This window comes from Diuraphis noxia, unplaced genomic scaffold (genome assembly GCF_037042655.1).
Source record: "Diuraphis noxia isolate RWA-SAM2 unplaced genomic scaffold, SU_Dnox_SAM2 contig0001, whole genome shotgun sequence".
In the NCBI taxonomy this organism is placed as follows: domain Eukaryota; kingdom Metazoa; phylum Arthropoda; class Insecta; order Hemiptera; family Aphididae; genus Diuraphis; species Diuraphis noxia.
Genome location: NW_028301711.1, coordinates 82,520,662 through 82,542,993, shown reverse-complemented (window position 1 = coordinate 82,542,993; position 22,332 = coordinate 82,520,662). Strand labels below are relative to the sequence as shown.

Genomic DNA, 22,332 nt, shown 5'->3' with positions numbered 1-22,332 from the left:
CGATATATTACTTTCGATCAAAAATAAACGCATTTTATAGGTAGATATCTCCACATAAAAAAAAAAAAAAACAAAAATTCTTTCTCCAGTTTGTTCTATAAGAGTAGATATAATATAACAAATAATATTATTAGGTATACGTCGAATGGGTTTTGCGAAGCGTTGGCCACCGATAAGAGGTGAGATTAATACTTTCAATCCATAATAATAACAATAGATATATTATGCGTATTTAAAATGTAGAAATATAGGTGCATAATAATTATTTATGTTGCTGGCCATTACATGTTATACAGGATTGGCCATCGCCATACATGCAGTATGTATTAGTAAATTCTAGGTGTTTTGGTATGTCATATTTGAAGATTTATAAGTACTATTATTGCTGTATTCCTATAATAGGAATCGAACATTGCCATAATATCATTTTTTTTAATCATTTTTTTTTTTTTTTTTTGGCTCATGTGTGATACAAACAGATGAGTACAAGTGAAAAATTTTAATCTGTAAAATGTAAAATATTATGTAAAATTATGTAAATCTTTTTAATAACCTAATAATCTAATAGTTATTTATGTCTTATCATTACTTAAAGAAGATTACTAACCGCTAACGCCAAATTACCGTAACACCAATAGTTTTTAAGATTATTTCAATGTTATATCACTGAACAAAATTAAATCAATCAAAACATTCAACGATAATTGTCATAATATTATATAAAATGCGTTCAATTGAAGCAATTTAAATTATAAGCTGTAGCTATATATACGTTCAAAGTTTCGTCTAGTTTTTACTTATTTACACGTTTTTAATAAATTCTCAAAAAAACAATTAATATTTTCGTCTTCAATTGAAAGTGGTTTATAAAATCTTTAGGTTAATGGTAATAAAACTATTTTTATTAATAAAAAAAATTTGAATTGAAAATGTGTTGATGAAAACCCGTCGTATCATTTTTAAACTTGGTAAATAAAATGTGGCGCAGTGCTCTGCATTTTCTATGTAGGAGGTAGTGCTTCTCGTATTCATACGTAGGTAGGTATTTTAGATAAGTATTTTCGAATTTAACAACGTCTGGTAAAACACTCAGCCGATAAGTGGACGGTGAAGAGGTTATGTGTGTGCGCGCAGTGCGTAAGTGTTTGTTTTAGCGTGAAAACGTTTGTACCTAAAAAATGTGTACAGATATTGTATAGTGGAAATACACGATGGTCACTCCATGCGGCCTTAAATATTTAGGCACCTTAAAGCACTTATGCCTATTTATAAATAATAAACCTATAATACTTATATGTTACTGCGCTGCAACAGTAATGTAGTTGCACTAGGCCATGGATCTCCAACGAATCCTAACAGCGCAGTGCGGAAAACTGGACCGTCAAAATGTTTTACATACTACCTATAGGTACACAATCGACGGACACACGAAAATAGTTAATTTGTATTTTAGGTAGATATCGATTTTTATTAAGATTATCAATGAAACATTTTGCATTAGTATACGGACTCGGAAACGAATAAATGTGACGCATAATAGCGTTCGATTATTATTATTATTATTTTTTATTGAAAAGAAAAAATAATAATAATAATCTGATGTTATCAGCCTTTTGTACATGTTACTTTGTGTTTGCCACGCTAATAATTAAATTTAAGATGTACACGTTTATATATTTATAATATTTATACAAATCGGTAAAATGTTGTTTATGGTTGAACGAAGTGGGTGTGAAGGCAGAAACTTGGACGGTTTTTCTTGATACAAAGGGAAATCTGACTAAAGCTGTAGCTATGAAATCTTTTCGTGCCATTGCCAGTTCATATGATTCGCTGCTAGTCTGATGTTGACATCAGGTTTAGTTTTGACCTGATCTGTAAGGTCGGTTATCCGTCTGCGCCGAGAAATAAGGGTTACTGGTGACCGTGTCAAGTGTGTCTGCGTCTTGATGATAGACAATATTGCCGAGTCAAGGGCCTTTCTCGCTGAGCGCGGGCGTCTTGACGTTATTATTCGTCATCTTACGCGTAGAATTTATTTGAATATTAATTTTTGTTAGAAAATTTATTTATATGGCATTGTCTATGTTTAAGAGCTATATATAATTTATTTTAATTAATATTAAACGAATCATATGAATTTTGATTAATACAATTGATACAGTCTTTCGAGTGTTTTAAAGATCTGGGCAGTATTGAATGATGTGTTGGATCTTTACTAATTAAAAATCCGTGGACCATTAGATTATTATTTTTTGATTTCCTATAATATGAACGTTTTTTTCTTTCGATCTCGGTGCGCATGTCCGTATCGTAACATTCGTACCTCACGGCCATAATAATATAGTTGATATTGTTTGAGCCGGTAAACGATTGCTAAACCACGCAATTATTTTAAGTACGTTATAATTTGCATTTTGTTTGTTTTTTTTTCTTTGGCGTTACATCGGAGAACGAAAATCGTGTTAAATCGTCCAACGAATTATATTTATTCGACAAATTGTCGGCGACAGTACCTATAACTACATTGAAAACAATAATATATGCACGTTATTATATGACTCAACTATATGCAACATACACACACACGCACGATATTTTCGTCTGGTCTCCTATCTAACTCTGGTTTCTCCTTGGGTGGGAGCGACTTGGACAATTTATACATTATATACGAATAATAACAGCGACGATACCAATTTGAAATTCATCGGCACATTAACGTCGTGTTTTCGAGACGGTAGTGGGTTTATCGTGTACATGCATTATAAACGCAGTGATCAACGCGTCCACTTTATAATATTTTAATACTTACTTATATATACACATACATCGGTGTGTTTGAATATTTTAAGTCATATGTTTCGGTTTTATTAGATAACTCCTCGATTGGTACTTTCAAGTCTAATTATAAACGTTATAATTACTTATAAATTATAATAATAATTATTATGATGTAGTTTAGATATTGTATGCGTTTGCTTCCTTTTATTGATTGTCATTCGGTCCATATAATATTTAATTTTATTACTATTTGTGTTATTCTTTTTATCGGCCCTTTTTACTTTTAAGTTGCTATAATTACTATATTTTACAAAATGTCTTTAAATTTTTACATGTTTATCATTCATTTTGTAAATTATGTTTTCTGATAATTGTTTGTGTTCCTACCTATTTTCATTGATTGTATTAAAAATATATATATAAATACATATATGTATCAAACTATACAAATTATTAATTACGTTTTACACATAATATAATAATAATATAATATGAAGCTTTAGGTTGTCTACGAGCCATCACCGCTCCCATGTATATAACCTATATATATATATATAATATTATATAATATTATATAATACCTATGTCCTACATAGATGAAACATGCAACGAGCCAACGAATAATCTTTTTTGGGGTGTTCTTAATGAACTAAATAATAAATATTACATAAATCAAATAATCTGATAAATAATTATAACATATTCAAGTTAAGAAGCATTTTACTTCTTATTTCCTAATAAGGCGTTTTGTATGATGTCATCTCTAAAGGCACCATATATCTGGAAGTTCTCATCAGACACTTCAGTTTTGAGCTGTAAGTTGTTTTGCCACTTCTTAAATGAATTGATGAAGCTGGATAATGTGCATTGAAGCTTTTAAGATACCACTCACAGCATAGAACGATGTCGTTGTTCTGGGCGAAGGGGCAGTCCCGCATTGATAATTACATATGTAGCTTGCTTGCCACACATCCGTCTTCTTGAATCTTGAACAGGCAGGAGGCGTATTTGTTCAACCATCTGTTTGATATAACTTTACTGATTCCTATTTCTACTATAAGGTAAATCTATTTTATTACATTACCTATTGGTGTATCATAGTGTCCTAAACAGCGTTTATTTTCTTTGTAGTCGAAACACCTATCATTATAAGTCAGGATCAAAAACGCCGAGCGTTCATTTCTGGAAATACTTAATTGACGTTCTTTTCACATTTTACTAAATCTGCACACATGAATGGATTTCATATATACAAATACTTGACCATCTTCGAGATTTCAGTTCTGGTCTTGCCATAATGTCCATTCGAATTCATAGAACGTTACCTCCGTATAATTCTTGTTTGACAACGTAACTTCGAACTTGTCCAATAGATCAAACTTTTGTGAAAATCATTTTCTGAATCGATAGCCATTAGTCGCCACCACTGTGCATTAAAGCAGAAAACGCCTACTCAAATAGGCATTCGGGTACAACTGCCTGAATCTTTCAATTTTATCCCCTCATAGTATAAGTAGCTTGGATTAAACCTACATACCTTGCGTATTTGTTGGTGGTGAAGTATATTCGTAGGGTAGTTATTATTCCACTGTTAAAGTTATAATTGCTAGCGAATACACTTTCTCCAATAAAAAGATCGTTTTTTCGGGTGTGTACTACTAGTTGATAGGCCTCGAGTAAATCGCACTGGATTTGATATTTTCTGAGCAAGAACACTAACGTGGACAAAAACCAACTTAGTTCATAATCGTCTTATTGTGTATCCCAAATAAATTTACACTACTAGCCATTAGCCCGGAATAGTTATAAACTATATAAACCGTCCCACCAAGCAAAGCAGAGTAATACCAACGACGTGCGCGTACCACCTATAATATAATAAATAATCATATATAAACGGGACAATCATTTCCTTTCGATTACAATAATATCATTATGTATATAAAAAGAAAAATCATTTTCAAGTGTCCAGCAGCAGCAACAGTGGCGGTGCGCAGAGTACTGCGGCTGTATACGGTGGTACCTACACACACACACACACACATCAGAGACGGCTATAATATACCAATGTGTACACATACATAATATATAATATACGTATCCATATGAATGAGCGATCGGTAGGTAAATCTCGGTCTGGTTAATGGAAATCGGAATGAACCAAAACCAATATTGCGTTTGGGTGGTCTGACAATCACTTGTAGCGCGCTCACGCGCGTAACACTCGCACACGCGCACCGGATCGGAGACACGGACGGACGCGGACAGACACACACGCACACGCGCATATAGGAAGGGGTACATATTATTATACATTACATTATACCGAAGGTATAATATTATATTATACAGTATGTTTTCGTTGTATATATTTCATGTGTGTGTGTGTGTGTGTGTGTGTTCGAGCCGATACCGTTTGACCGTCTCTAAGTACGTCGTCGCTGGATACCGCTACCACAGTGGTCGTGGTATTCGGATTCGAGACCTCTAGAAACCGTCTAAACCACACATTAATAATAATTATACTCGCGGTCGCTCACAATGGATCGAATATGCTCAAGTGCCGACCGTGAGTTCACCAAACATCTATATGAGTATAAATAATATCTATATATATAATAATAATATTAAACATAACTATACATCACGTGGACGTACGACGTTTTTTTTTTTTACGGAGTTTATGTTTACGCGGTCGAACAACAAAATTTTCAACAATTTTAATTATAGTTTTCGAGGTCTTCTGCCGGAATATCATCTCGAAACGTCGCCGTGACACAGGTCTCTCCACGGTTAGTATGTCACATAAAATCTGTGCGGTATCGAGTCTTGGTCCGTAGTGACTTGACGGGCGGAGCAGTGGCATGTACAATTATTAAATTTCCCCGTTGACCCCCGTGGTTATTTTTCTCTCGTTTTAATTCGATGTCGACCAAATCGATTCCGGTACTCACAAAGCATAAATATGCTTTGGTAAATACCATAACCTATGTCCTATCGGGAGTCTAATTTCGTTTATTTTACTTATCTACTGCCGTCATTAACATACTTATGTGCAAACGTCACACGTCATATCTATCTAATATTACAGGTACTACTGCTGGTTGTTTCATCTCGATAATATGTATATGCGCGGATTTTATCAGTAGGTACGATTCTATTTTTTATTAAAAATATAATCAACGTCATTCGTAGAACTATATACATATGTCATATATATTTATAGGAATCTATAGTACCATCACCATTCGTCGTGTGACGTTCGACGCAGACGGCCATAAAATAGATTTTTCGTTTGGTTCCTAATAGGTATGATATATTAGATAGGTATAGTATAATCGCTGGAAGACGTTTTTATTTTGTACGATCGTGCAGACGTCTCGGTGTTTTATCATCATTGTAATATATTACATAGGCTGCTGTCGTAGCTACCGTAACAAAACCTGAAAATGGCCCAGAAGAATTAACCTTGATTTGACACTTATGTCTTGGAATCGAGCAACTTGATGGTGATGCTTGTACCAAATTTGAAACCTCTCCTGAAGGAGGCGACAGGGTCAATGAAAAATCAGGCTTACGAATGTCGAATATGAACATTTTTTAATATTATTTTTGCATTTATTGTAGTTCAATTGCGCAAAGAGTGCAGCGCATGTTGGTCGATTTAGTTTGTTGATTTGTTAAAAAGTAAATACTTAGTAATTAAATTAATTATAAATTATTAACAAAAACAAATAGTAAATCTTAGGTTTCCGTTTACCGAACAAAATGTAATTCTAGTTTATTTCATGAAATAAATATAATATAGGCGGTACGTCACCATGTGTAGTATAATTTATGAGTGAGTTTATAATAATTTATTATATGCATAAAATATACATTATAGTATACTAGGCCATTACTTCCTTATCTTGAAAAGTTTTCGAAATATTTGTATTTATATAAACGAGTAAAGTGCACAAGTGTGTCTAGAACTCTAGAAGAAGGTACATTTTGCTTACAAATATACAACAATTGCATATACTTATACGAAACGATCACCTGCGTGTTGCACGTCGATTACAGTTTATCCGATCATGATCACGTTGATTAGGTATAACATGGGAAAGCATTAATCACTATTGTGATTGCCAAGCGATGATTAGATATTTACCGTCGCTTAAATTTCTACAGTTATAATGGGTATTGTAATATTATGCGTCTACTAATATGACGAGTTGGACGTTCGACAAATGTCGTCGTTCTCATTTGCCTACTATAATTACATTAAATGAACTTGTTTGTAACCTCACGGTGCACGCCTCGGCGACTCGATATTTTCGTGAGGCTATTACACGAAAACACGTTTATTATAGGTACGACTGAACGAGCATGGTATTACAATATATTATCATTTGGATAATAGTAAATTATATAATATATGACGCACATTCGTTTCGTTGGTTTGTCTAATATAGGTCTTCACAAACAGAAAACTGCGCCGATAAATAATATAAGTATTGCGATTCATTTTAACTATTAGACTGGTTAGCAAAGGTCAACATAAAAAAAAATAACTTCATTGTTGATTAAATCAGCTAACTTATAAGTTAATAGATACCCTTAGGGTAGGGAAAGTCTAAGTATATCAAACATATATATATATATATATATATATATATACACACATAAAATATAATATGGATACTATTGTTTATACCATACGTATCAAACTTTACACATAATATTGTATATTTATCTTATTTTCGTAATGATTATAAACGTTCGCTGCTCCTTGATCATCGTCCAAACAATGGTTTTGCATTGTTAATCGCGAGTAAACATAAACGACTATGCGAGTGCGTTGTCCATAACCTACGTACCTACATAATGTATAATAATGCCATTGCACCTTTATTATTATATTATATTATAATATATGCACGTGTTCCCGTTGGCCGAATAGTATAATAATTTATAATCGTATTCGTATGTGTGCATTGTGATTTGTGGTCTAATGTTGGAAAATAAAATGAAACGTTGTGTAGGTACTACATGTTTAATAATAATGTGTCCTAAAAATGTCAAACATACGTCGAAGTACCCATGGGGCTGTGTATCACAGTAACGACTCTACGCGCGTTATACCGATGGGAAATAATAGTTCTACATAGAGATATGAATCACTAATATGTATAATGTTATATTATGTACACACACAGGGTGGTCCATTTAACGTAAGACACTTATTATTTCGAAATGCTGAAATTTAATGAAATGTTCGTATAATTATTATTCTTAAGATTCTCAAATTATTTGTTATGTGATAAACATGTATCAACTTTGTATTTTTAAATGGTAACACTTATATTTAATACCTACCAACAAAATTATGAAACAATTTTTTTGAGAACTTCTGCATTTGAATTTTTTGTTTCGATTCAATAAATTTTTAGACATAGCCGATTTAAAATACGATATAAGAGAAGCTTATGTGTTTGTTTGCACTTGTCCTTATTAATTTTTGGCCAATCATACAAATCAATAACCTTTGAATCAGAGTAATCAGGATGGCTTATAATATACCACACAATACATATAGTAAGGTAAACTGCACAGTACACACACAACAGTTCTTCACTAATATCATAGCCCGCGAGCGACTCTCAAGAACTTGACTACACAACAGATGGCTCAACTGACTTATAAAGATCCTATTTAAGATCACTAAATATTTCGTAAAACTATTCAATCGTTGTAATGTGCGTATACTTCACCAGTCAATTCGAATAACGATCTACTTTATACAACTCGGCAATAATATTATGCTGTATTAAGTTATGGGTGATCCATTCGGACGATCATGGCCTGTTGAAGATACCATTTAAATTATTCACAATTAGCGGTCTGCGCATGCATGCACCTACCCTAGCCTCTGTGAAACTTACGCAAGAGTTCACTGTCAATCGGGTTAGAGGAGAGGGTAATTTATATCTAGCAATAAGGTCAACCGACTTCCCCGGATAATTTATACCTGACAACGAGGTTAACCTCCTTTATATAGTAAAACAAACAGTATTCCGCTTGTTTGTTTTGCGACGAGATATATCGGAAATTATGGAAAATTCAAAAACTATAACGAATATATTTTTGAAGTTAAAATGTATAAAATCATTTATGATTTGATATGCGCAGTATATTTACATAATTTCATGATTGATATTTTAGTTAAATATAAAATGTAATTTATTGTATAATACATAATATCTTATGTATAAAAACAACTAAATCTGCGAATTTACGCATATTATGAAATATAGTTTATTGTGTAGATTAATACAATATACGTTAACGAATCATCAATACACCCTGTAAAAGATTTAACCAAGTTATAATAATATATTATTACTATCATTATTCTATGAAACAATATAAAAATTGTAAGAGTATCTTATAACAGCAGGTTCATACAGGATTGATAAACGTTTGTGACGGATTTACTAATTTAATGTCATTACATTTCATTCTTTCGTGTGCCAATCTGTCCTTGAATTCATCATGCTTTATTGTGATTTTATTAACAACGTCTATATATTTTTTTTTTCATGGTTCTTTAGTCAGGTACGATCTTAATGATATAATGTCTTGTTTCGGTTCTATTATACACGTATCTATCTGTTGCCTTAGATATATAGATTTGTTAATAATAAATAATCAATTAATTTACGAAATGACTCATTATACGACTTTAATTACAATTAAATAACCCTTTTTATTGCATACAGAATATAGTATTGATAACCATCAGCATTATAACGATATAGAAAATCGTGACGTTTCCCAACACAGTTGGCTAACATGAATGATCAATAACTGAAATATATATGGAATGGTTGTATGGTTGAGTTTATGGGTTGTTGGTGGGTGTGGGAGGGAGGAAGTATTCATCTAGAAAAAACACTTACCGGAAGAAGGGCGATCCGAGTATCTTGTGCAGTACACCCAGGCTGGCCATTGTTGAGAGCCATCTTTGTCGGCGACCGCCAAGTCTGCGGAACTAGTGGCGTTAGTGGAGTTGGCGGTGGTGGTGCTGACGGTTGTTGAGTTAATTGTCGCGGCTGGGTTGACACACGTCTGCGAGTCGGAACACGACAGATCGATGGGCGAACTCAGCGGTTCGGCGGTGGAAGACGACGAAGACCGTCTGCTGCTGATGGATTTTTCGTGATCCGACGACGCCGGACCGGCTACGGCATTGATAACCGTCGCTGCCGCGCGGACCGCTGTGTTAGCACTGACAGCGGCCGCGGTATTGTGACTGAGCTGGCTGAGATGGTGAAGTTGATAGTTTAGGTGGTTCAGACGGTCGATGTGGTTGAGGTGTTGTTGTTGTTGTTGGAGATGGTGATGATGGGGATGGTAGTATCTGTGATGGTGGTCGTACGGTTTGAACACCGTCGGAGGACTGCCACCGGACGTGGCTAAGCTTCCGGTGCCACCGCCGAATTCCGGTCGCAATATGTTGTCTATGCTGAACTTCAACGGACGCTCGGCTGAACCGTTCAAACGGCCGCCGGAAGTGGGCTGCACTCGGTCGTCGTTGTATTCGGTAGTCGAACCGTCGTCGCGACCAGACTTTTCACCCCCACCCAGGCTGTTTCGGCGGTGCAGTTCCATCGCCTGCATGGCCGCCGCTTCTGCACACACGCTCTGCTGCAGACAGTTGGTCATCATCATCATGTGCAACGCGTGTGTAATGCGGTCCGCCTTGCTGTCCAACCCGCGTTCACACTTGTCCGTTCGTACGTTCGTGTACTAACGTGAAACGGCGCCACTATAAGCGTATGTGTGACTTACAGTCTGACCGCCGTCCAGCGACAGCGACAACAATTACAAAAGCGATTCGGGTGCATCACTTGCTCGTTGCATTGGTTCGATGGTCTGCTGCAACAATAAAATGAGAACGTTTAATACGAGTGGGCGTGCTAAGGTTACATACCAAACTGCAGGTAAATACCATTATGTTTATACATTTTTTTATTTAATAATAACTTATGACTTTCCCACCGATTGCCAAGTTATTATATTATATTAACATCAACTGTGTTTCTGTATATAATATGCACTACAGCTGAAACTTAGGGTGTGAGAATGGTGAACTATAGCCATGGCTGGCCCACCCATACACCTGTTTATTCTCATTAGTCACGTAATCATTATTAGTTATTACTTATTATTATATTTTCATTTATTCGTGGAATTACTACGAAAACCTAACCAGTCGGTGAAAATAATGCAAATCTGTAGTTCATCTGATTTATAACTGCGAGACGTAAGTTAATTTTTATTTTTAAATAAGCCACGCGATTTGTCCGGGCTGTAGTAAACACAAAACAATATTTGAAATTCTCTTGTAAAGGCTGTATATGCACTACCTACATCTAATAGGTACCTATTTAAAAAAATTATTTTTCAATTTAGTATTTGTAGTTTAAAATTGCTTTCAGTTATATTTTAATAATAAATTTGATGGTAACTTATAAATTATAATATTTAATATAGTTGTGGACCATTACGTAAACAAATATATAAAAATAATCTAATAATATTATTCGATTTCGTCATTGATTAAAATAGGTGTCTACAGTAGTTAATTTTGTTTCATAGGTTTATTTGAAAATTGTAAGACATTTATTGAATTACTTTGTTATTTATTAGCTAAAAAAATGTGGATATAAAAGTTAATTTTAAATGAAAAAATAACTTAATTATAACTAAGTTACTTCGACAAAAAAAAAAAATAAAATAAAATTTTAATATAAAACTTAACTTACATTTTTTCTATAATAATTTAATTTAATGATGAGTTTTAAAAAAAAAAGTTAACTTGCCCAGCTTTGCCACATGCATTGTAATGTAGGTACCTGCCTATAAATTAATAACAAACATTAAACAAATAAATTGCTGAAAATCACTTAAAATTACATAAAATCTGGCGTGGTATATTTATTCATATATTTTATTTATAATTAAATTATTATATAAATATTGATACTTATATATTTATATATCGTTCGCGTCACCAACTTAATTTCATTAGATATAGATATCTAGTAGGTACATTATACATTTCATCGTCTGGATAATAAATTCGAATGTATTATTAATGTTATCAATGAACATTTAACACCTAAACTACTGCAAAAAGACTAATCGAGTTTTCTTTTAAGTGTATATCGACGTTAAAAACAAACTTGGAGTTAGATGGGCCACTGGCAGGCAGGTGCAGCCGTGCATGTAACGATTACTTTTAAAAACATTTTGTATCAACGCATTTTTATATATATTTTCTGTTTATATACTGTTTACGATTCAAATTGTCGATACTATAATGCTATGGGCTGTAATCGACTTTAAAAATTATCCTTGCCGCATAAAGTTTAATCGATAAAAAACAATTAATTTTTATTTATATCAAAATATTAAAAAAAAAAACATGTGCTTGAATTTATAGAAAAAAGAGGCAGTTTTCATTTTAAGCAATACTAAATTACCACAGGACAAGTATTTTAAATTATGCTTTTAAAATATAGGTTGGTAATAAATACTTAAATTAAAATTTGAATAATTAGTTAAAAGATAAAATACTAAATGATCAATCGCCATAACACAAGGAATCGCTCTACATATGTAGGTACCTGTAATTAGTGTAGTATTATCATATTAGGGATAAGAACTATAAATACAAGAAAAATATAAATTATGTTAAGCATTTATAAGTCATTAGAAATTTGAAACGGTAATTTTAAAATATTTGAATGGAAATGGAAAATCTTTACCCTCAGGTTGTAGAAGTAATGCAGTAATATCACTGAATAGTGAGTACAGTAAAATTTAAAATCATCACAAACGTTATTATTATCGTTTGTGTAAAGTTTAATGTGTAACACAGAGCTATAATAACATTAGTAGCCTATGTAAAGTGTCATCATCTATTTTGAATATCTTAGTAGTTAGTACCAAGGTATGCCTAATTAGTTGATTAAATTTCATTTCAGCGTTCAAGTGCCACACGCCCACACTGTTGTTAACGATATAATGTCCATTAATTGTGTAGGTATGTTACACCTATAATAAGTAACAACACACACTACATATTAATATGCGCTATAAAATATAATAGCACATTTAGGCGATGCGTATACATAGAGATAGATCTTATTACGTTATTATAGTATTTGATACTTTTTTTTTTTTTTAATTTGCTGGCGCCCACGTTGTTGTTGTTACGGACGTCACGGTTAGGTAGATATACTATCATATATTATGCAGTGCTGATATTTATCAATTTTTTTATACGGACCTCACTGTTAGTATCAAGATAATTATTATAATTAATACATAAAAGCGAAAACACGCGTTGTCATCGAAGTTGGCACCTAGTAAGAGAAGGATTTTATAATTTAACAAAAAAATTCAAAATTATTTATTTATTATCAATTATAAAATGTATACAATTGTCGATTTGTAGGTATTACCTAATTGGAAATTATAAACACTTATAACTCTAGTTTAATCGTGGCTTAATTAAAAAAATAATATACTGTGGATTTTCGTTAATGCAAATTGCATTAAATGCATACTGCATTCAGTATAAATACCGAGGACGACGTTATTTCGTAAGTAACTACATATAATGAATCAGAGTAGTTAGGTAGGTACCTTCCTAAATTAAGTTTTCAATCACAGATCGTAAATGGCTTCAATTCTAAGTAGTTTGGTTGTTTTTTCCCCATTAATCATAGTAAGCAATAAGCCATATATACAGTGTATGAAGTGTAATTTTTTTCCCCAAGTATCCATAGATTTAGTATCTATAGGCATTAAAACGTTTGTGTACAACTGTACAAGTATAAATTATAATATTTTCTAGCTTCTAATATACATTTGTTGTAATTTTATCGATCCTAAAACGTTAGTCGATATTATTATATTATTTATATATTGTACTCAGCTATTTGAGACTGTTAGATATGACGCTATGCAGTTAAAAACATTCTAACAAATTTTTATTAGGATGTGAAAAAAAGTTAAATCCATCTAAACGTATTTTTTGATTACGGTCGACTTATGCAATCGAAACAATGAACGCAAAACGAGTCAACGAGATTTCATGCTTAACATAACCTATAAAACTTATTGTTACGCATGTACAATGATTTCGCGTGCAGAATAGTGCACCGGGCCTCCGTCCCCTTACACATAAAAACACATTTGAGATCAATTCTGTCACAGGACAAATTACGTTGGTGCACAAACCTTACTGATAATAGAACCCAACATTGCGGTGGGATCTAGCTTAGCCGGCTTAAAAGGGTAGGCTAGATGTGGTCTTTGCCGGCGTTGGGCGGGATTTAAAATGTTGATTTATAGAAAAAAATATCTGTGGGGGGCGCATGACGACAATGTGGTGTTTGCAAAGGTGTGTTTAAACGCCGAAGGTGACTATATAGGTACACAAAATATTTTAAAGAACACAACCCTATAACGCCTATAATATTATTATTGGTGAATTGACAAATGTTATTATCATCGTTTATTATTTAAGTGTGATGATGAAATATGTACGTATCTATATTTATATGCTTGTATTTTACTGACAAATATATGATGTAATATTTAAAAAATGAACGTAGTTACATTAATTTATTTCTAACAGATTGAACATTCAAAAATCAAATATGTATGGCACACATAAATTTATTTAGTAGTATGCCAAATCCGCCGCATGTGTTTGTTGTTTAAATCATGTATAGGTACCTAGTAAACTTTATAATTGTAGTGAATTGACATATTATAAAACCTAAAGATAATAATTATCTGTGTTTCTTATAGTATTGTTATAATATTTAAATTTTTAAGCGACTTATGAACATTTCAAATTGTTATATTTTTGTATATTACAAAACGGGCGTGGCATTATATGCATCCTCGGGTTTTTACCATTATAATATACTGTATTCAAATGTACAATACAATGAACTTAATAAACCTTGCAATGGAATGCATCAATGCTCAATAAAATTAAATAATAAACCAAATGTACCTATGTCACAAGTTACTACGCTCATATGACATATAGGTATTATATTATTATATATAACCATCGATTATATAGATAATAAATGATATTAATGCTATCGATAAAATCGGGATACCATTCGTGTCTGTCATGGTTTCTATTTATGCGTGGTAATAATAAAATATGTATGCAATAAACTGTGCGTAATATGCTGTCTGTTTGGACGTGATAAACAAACGTAATAGGTACCTATACGAGAATCAAAAACTGTTATATAATAATAATTTAATTTATAAAGTTATAATACCTACCTACGGTTATGGATTTTAATATTTCTAAGTTGTTAACGCGTTCTCCGTCATAATTTTCGAATATTAAACGTATTATATGTATACACCTATTTATAATTTGTATATTGTATATGATTATATATGTCAGACACGGTAAATCACGGAAAGTTTGGTAAAAAAAGAAACTATCAAAACACTACATTTGAAATTTTTATAATATTATACTAAGTACATGATATAATATTAAACACATACCTATTATTGAAATTTCGTACAGTTGCATAATGTATAAAATTATAATTCATAATATGAATATATGGGTACCTACCTAAAAGAGAATTAGTTACAGTATAGCTTAAAGTTATATTTATTTCTCTACCTGCGTGTATAACCAAGTGTACACATAAATTAAAGAAGTCAGAGAAAAGAGAACAATATAATTATAAATATTTGTCAATATGTGTTTTCAACGTTATGTGATTTAAGATAATTTTAACGTAATCACATAATTTATTAGTGATATTTTTTAACACAATTCAACGATAATAATATTATATTGAGCAGCATTATTGCTTTGATCTATAACTAAGCTGTTTTATAATATCATGTATTGTAGTAATATTTATAAGAAATTCAGAAATGTGGTCAAATGTTCCATTATCTTTTTATAACTTACAACAATTATTGTTAGCAATAGAATGTACAAAAAAAGTGCAATACGCGATAGCTGTGACTTTTTTGGAATCAAGTTTTTCTTATAAAGTAGGTAATAGATTTTATAACAACTATAATTGACTGCATCCCATCGTCGTCTATTTGAAAATTTTAAACACCGCCCGCCGCTACGCATTGCAGTTTTACACCTGTGAGCACATTCAAATGTCGTTAGTGCGTTCAAAATAATTTTGTATATTATCTTTGTGGTCGCCTATATAAATTATACTTAAACATATTAAGTCACGGACGTTATAGTTCACACACGAACGTAAACCACCTATGTAAGTACATAGGTATAAATATGCATAAAAGCAAAAACGGTATGCACGCAAGTCGTAATTAATAGCTAATTAGTGCGTCGGTGGCATATTTGTGTGTAAAATAATATTATGTCCCTATACTTCGTACACGTGTATATATATATTGTGTATATAGCGACGCATTTACGACGAGCAATTAAAATAATCTCCGCTGTTCGCAACAGCTCTCGTCGTGTAAAGGATATAAATAATACTGTAGTTATACGGTAGGTGTGTGTACATGCCGCTGAAAAGAATTCCGCCGAATATGCCAACTTTTCGGCAAATTCAGAACGACAACTCATCGTGTACAACACTACAGCACCCTCGTCGCGCTCCCACCCACTGCGATTTTGTGTTTAATATGCCAAAGGTAAATACGTGTGAAATGCATATAATATACTGCACCGGCGCGGAATTATTTGCGAGTCCCGTGATTATAATAATAATAATAATATATAGCCTGGTAATGTGTATCAGTACCTACTTATGCAATACGATGTGCATGGGAAAATTAGCCACGGAATTCCGGAGGAGTGAGGATGAGGCAGGGATGTGAGTGATCTTTTGAACGAGCTGGAAATCTCGATAAGTCGTCGTCTTTGTTTTGTAGGTACCCTGCAGTACCCACCCATGTTGGACCTACTATTGGTTCGGAAAATATGCGTGTGTATGTCATGATGCGTTAAAATCGTTTTAATATTTATGCATTGTTATGTACTCTATCAGCATAAAATCATTATTGGCTGTTGTACTTATCAGTTATTAGTGTTATTGTCGCCGATTATTATGGCTAGCAGTTGTGATTAAGAAAACAAATGTATTGGTACTTGTACATATAGGGCATGAATAATGTGATTAATCTATATTTTTGCTATTAACAATAAATTTGTAAAGTGTAGCCGCTGGGTTACTCCTTTTATCAAGCAACTCATGTCAACTTATTATTACTTATAGCTCGTATTCTTATTGTAAAAAATCTAATTTACAGATTGTATATATTCTATTAAAAAATAATAAATAAAAAACAATAAATTTGACCAAACAAACAAATAAGATCATTACTAGACTGCCAGAGCACAAACGCTGAATGGTATGAATAAAATATTATAGGACTTTCATTAAGTTATCTACGAATACGTTACCGCTGTAGTTCAACGCGTAGACAAATAGCAATATACATAGGTATTACATTTTTCAAAAATAAAAAATCATGGTTAAATGCATTGCGGACATAAGTGTCTTTTATAATTTTGCACTGTTGGAATTTGAGATCATAAGTCACTATTGTCTTAAACATATTGCACCTATATAGACCGTATTGTACACTCGTATAAAAGATACATTCTTATTTTGTACATAGGTATTATTATAATATTTAATGAAATGTTCCATAGTTTTATTTTTTTTTTATTACGTATTTTATAGCTTTAACTATACGTCAAACGTAGCGGAGTATGTATTAGGTAGGTATATTGTATGTAAATTATTATTAGTAATTAATAATCATAGCCAATTCGCGAGTACATGTTTAAATTATTTAAAATTCATTATGATCAGTGTTTTTTTTTTCTGTCGTCCCACGGCCAACGTTAAAAATTATTAAAAATGTTAAATTATTTATGTTCATTGTCCATTGCTCCAATGGCATAGGCGGGCGGGTGGTATTAATTAATTGTTTAATTGAATACCAATTCATTTGGTAACTATGATATTGAACTGGCTCTTCGATGAAGACCGAAAACGATCGTCTGAGACGTCTGCCACGTGATTTAATATTTTAATTATAATCATATATTTAGTATTTTATATTTATATAGACATTACAACTTTGGACAAAATCTAAAATAAAAATATTTCAGTGTATGAGTTATAAAATACCTCCGTTTGGTTGGGTTAGTAAACAATAATAAATAATAATAATACGTTTGTATCATTCTGGTTTATAACATTGGGTAGGTACCTAATTTATATAATTATTATCGAAAAATATGCGTGCATATAGATAATATAATCAATTGTATTATAATGTATAACATCATGGTGTACCACTACATAATTACGATTTGTATTGCGTGCAAAAGTCGTATAGATATATATTTTATAATTTTTATCCCCATGCACGTTTTTTGTATATAGTTACTGCCTTACCTACTGCACGAGAAAAACATATTTTAAAATTTATATTATATAAATCAATTAGTGGGTAATACAGATTATCCAAAAGTTCTGCAGGGTAAAATAAATTGCTTTTAAATCAATTTAATTTAACCGTGAGAAATAGAAAAAATAAATATATATTCTGCGAAAATAATATTAGTAAAAAAAAATTAACATTATAGATAAGTACTCTTCCCAATATTTTTGTCTTCAAGTTTCGTGCATAAACTATAATTAGATATTTTCTATTAAGAAATATAAATGTTATGATACTATAAAAATATTGACAAGGCATACACAAAAGAATAAAGATGCTAAGACCAATACAAATATTTAGGACGATCGTAATAAATAGATGTAAGAATTGATTGGAACAATAGAAAACATATACCTAACATTAGCTTAACACATATATGAAATTGAATATAACAGTCAATGAGTCAAAGCACATATTGTTTTTTTTTTTTATATATAATTTTAAGTGTAGAAAATCTGTTACGCGATTTTTGAAAGTCACTTAAAATTTGAAATACTTAAAAAATATAGCATCGAAAGTTTGCATGCACATACGATATGCGTGTATGCGATATTCGATTGCGAATTTACGAAGATGTGCAGCGTGAAACTTGCACAACTTTTCCTTATCGAAAAAAACATTTAAATACCTACATTTAAAAGTCATTGTGAATGAAATTGCTTTCTCACTACGTTCGGATAAAAAAAAAAAAAAATAATAATTTACTGAGGTATTCTCTAATCTCAGTGTTGGTGTATTTATAAGATAGGCGCATTGGTAGGTATGATAGTATTTTTTCTTTAAATACGTCTTACAAAATCTTTAGCTACTTAACAACTTTCATTTTAATTGTTTTATATTAGTGCGTAAATCACGGAATTAAATTCCCCACGCTTATCAAATTTAAATTAATAGAGAAATCTAACAAGACATAGTGAACTTGTTCTGCATATATTATAATAATATAGATATAGCTATGTACCTACGATGTGTAGTGTACACTTTAGATAGGTATAGGTACTCGCGTCTTTCTTTAAAGTGATCATTTTTGCAACGTGCTGCACGAAACAAGTTTGTGTTTTGAAAATCATTATATCTTTGTAGGTATTGTGTACAATCGAAAATATAGCAAGTGTAAATACGTAATGTACATTACATTTCACCGGCGGTTCCCAAACTTTATTACCGCGGTACCCTTTTTTGGACCAAATATGGCCACGGTGCCCTGCTGTGAATACCATAAAATACAGGACAAAAAAAAATACTCATTAATAATAACTTATTTTTGAAAAATAATAATATATATATATATATATATGCATTTTAAATTATTCATTATGAGCCGTAGACCGCGGTGGCCTTAATAGAATGTGCTCGCGGTGCACAGTTTGGAAACCGCTGCATTACACATTTTTGAACAATTATCTATAATAACAATTTCCACGTTTTTCCTGTGACATTTTTCTGTCGTATAAAATAATATCGGATTCATAAACTTAAAAGTTGACTACGAAAATTAATGTTTCACACTGTCATGTTTAAAAAAAACTCGGGCTTGTGCGGTTAGAAGTCAGAATATTTTATATATTGCGTTATATTGTATATAGTTTTTATGTGGGGCTACATAAGCGGACTGCAGGAACATATATACATACCCACTTCATATTAAATGCGTTATAATAATATGTTATTCTTATGGTGGTATATGTGAGTGTTTGTGTTTTATGATTTTTATTTTTCAGCCGTGTCGTTTCGCGATAAAAGCATGTTCATATAATATTTGTTTAATCTATAAGCAGCGCGTGACTTTACGGCAAAATTAATATCGCCCAGCATTCGTTGTACGATGCACGCATACTACTACTGCTACTAATAATAATAAAAATAGTGTGTAGATCATAATGATCATATACAAGCCAACAAAAAAAAAAAAATAATAATAATAATAATAGAGTTTATTATTATTTGTTCGTATTATTTTATAAAAAAAAAACTTCGGTATTATTTATGATTTGTTTTAATTTCATCCACTGTAAAATCTGAAGCCTACGACGCCGTCGAATGGTGTTAATATAATGTGATATACTTAAAAAAATGAGTTGCTCCGTATACGCGTGTATATGTGGATGTAAGGTGTATTGAAGTTTAGAAACACATTTCCTAATTATGGCATTTGGAAGAATAAAATAATAATTTTCGACGATTCTTGGAGTTTTTCAATTCACAGAGAATGGAGACCTGAGTATAATAATAATATATAGGTAAGTACACCAAATATCTGTAACGATTTGGTTATGTTCGCCATTGAAAGACAATGATTCACATAAATTACTTTATTAATTTTTTTATAGAAAAAAGTATGAAACTTGTCGAGTTATTTTTAAAAATATTTTCCAATCTTGGATGACCTACCAAAGAATGAAGGACAAACGTTATTTAAAATCATAAATTAGAAACAATGATTTGATTCTATCACAAAAATTAAAAATGCGTGCCGGAATAGGGTTTTAAAATGTTTAAACTAATATAAAAAGTTCAGCAATAAATGGAGAAGTAAATTAAATATACACATTATGTATAGATTTAATGTGTGTTATATTATGTATTGTACAGCTGGTGCACAATTTAATTAGCTATAGGTAGATAGTTTACATGACATGTATGGTATATAATACCCCGAAATTTTTAACCTAAGTTTAAATACCTATACAAATGTATAGTAACGTAAACAAATGTTGTTATTGGATTATAATAAAAGATTGTCTTCTGAACTGTTGTTTCAGAAGTATATTAGTTACTTATGTAGATCTCGTTCTTTTTGTCTAACCTAGCTAATTTGTGACGAGTGGTGTGTGTGTGTTAGGGGGGGGGAATTTTAGCATATTAGCTTGTAACGATAACATACATACACATTTTATAAATTTATAATATTTTAACACCTATACTACTTATAGACGGGGAATAATATGGATTTTATACCTACCTACCTACACCTAATATAATAGGAACTTGCAGATATATTATAGTTATTACGCTCGCAGACTGAAAAAAAAATACATTATTTTTCGGTTGACACGCGTTGTGCCGACGACGACTTGTCTGTTCTCATTTGTGCCGTATAATTAAACACGAGTGATTATTCATATATATATATGTATATATTATTAAACATTAATAATATGACATGCGGTCTTCCCTCATCATGATCGCCCACGTATCGGATTAGCGGACATATTACACACACACACGTCATCCGCTACGTTATACAATAACACATAGAGGTACGTTTCAATCGTGGTGTGGTCGCTGGTGTAGCAGTTGTCAACGAATGTCAGCTGGAACGTTATGAATAATAATAGCATACAATCCATGAACTGACTGATATGATATATATATACGGGTAAATTTAATATTTCATTATTATTATTATTATTATATCATAATATTATCCTTGTAGGTATTGTAGTAAACGCTATATTTTATAATACAACATATAAGGTGCATAGATGTATTTTTTTTTATTATGTTGAAAGTATATATTATATATTATATTTATTTATATTTTATATTATACTATTATATCGGTACATCGCATTGGTGTTTCAAAAAACCTGGTATCTCACAAAAATAAAAATGACTTAAGATTAAAAGTCATCACCGAATACTTTATACTAAAACAGGATATTGCCAATAAATCAATTATTCAAAACATCAGTACCTACAATGCGAACAGAAAATCGAATTCGGATGAATTCCATTCCTACGTTAAAGAATAATTATTGGATATAATCGTAGACTGCTGTTCATTAATAAATTATACGAGTACTGAAATAGCATGGTTTGTTATTTTTTTTATCATCGGATCTGCAATCATTATTTATAGGGCCACAGATTTTAATTGATCTCATCTTATATACGTCTCGTTATTTATTATATCATTGAATATTGAGATGTGTGTATTCCCAATTGTAAATTATTATGTGCATAAGTCCAATTAAATATTGGTTT

The 22,332-nt window shown here is 31.6% G+C and overlaps 2 protein-coding genes across 3 annotated transcripts in view; both read right to left on the bottom strand.

Annotated features, from left to right (window-relative positions):
- Window positions 1–6,378, bottom strand: part of LOC107172532 (homeobox protein E60-like) — a 48,727-nt gene extending 42,349 nt beyond the window's left edge. Inside the window, exon 1 of the mRNA XM_089215202.1 lies at window positions 6,193–6,378. Within this exon, the coding sequence (XP_089071328.1) occupies window positions 6,193–6,378 (186 nt within the window). The remainder of the gene's footprint in view (window positions 1–6,192) is intronic.
- Window positions 6,379–9,693: 3,315 nt separating this feature from the next.
- The window catches only part of LOC107169636 (uncharacterized), a 29,309-nt gene continuing 16,670 nt past the window's right edge, over window positions 9,694–22,332 (bottom strand). Inside the window, exon 2 of one of the 2 annotated variants that reach the window (XM_015519441.2) lies at window positions 9,694–10,704. In XM_015519441.2, coding sequence (XP_015374927.2) covers window positions 9,709–10,500 — 792 coding nt within the window. In that variant the 5' untranslated portion in view covers window positions 10,501–10,704 and the 3' untranslated portion in view covers window positions 9,694–9,708. The remainder of the gene's footprint in view (window positions 10,705–22,332) is intronic. The other variant, XM_089218011.1, reaches the window with a different exon arrangement.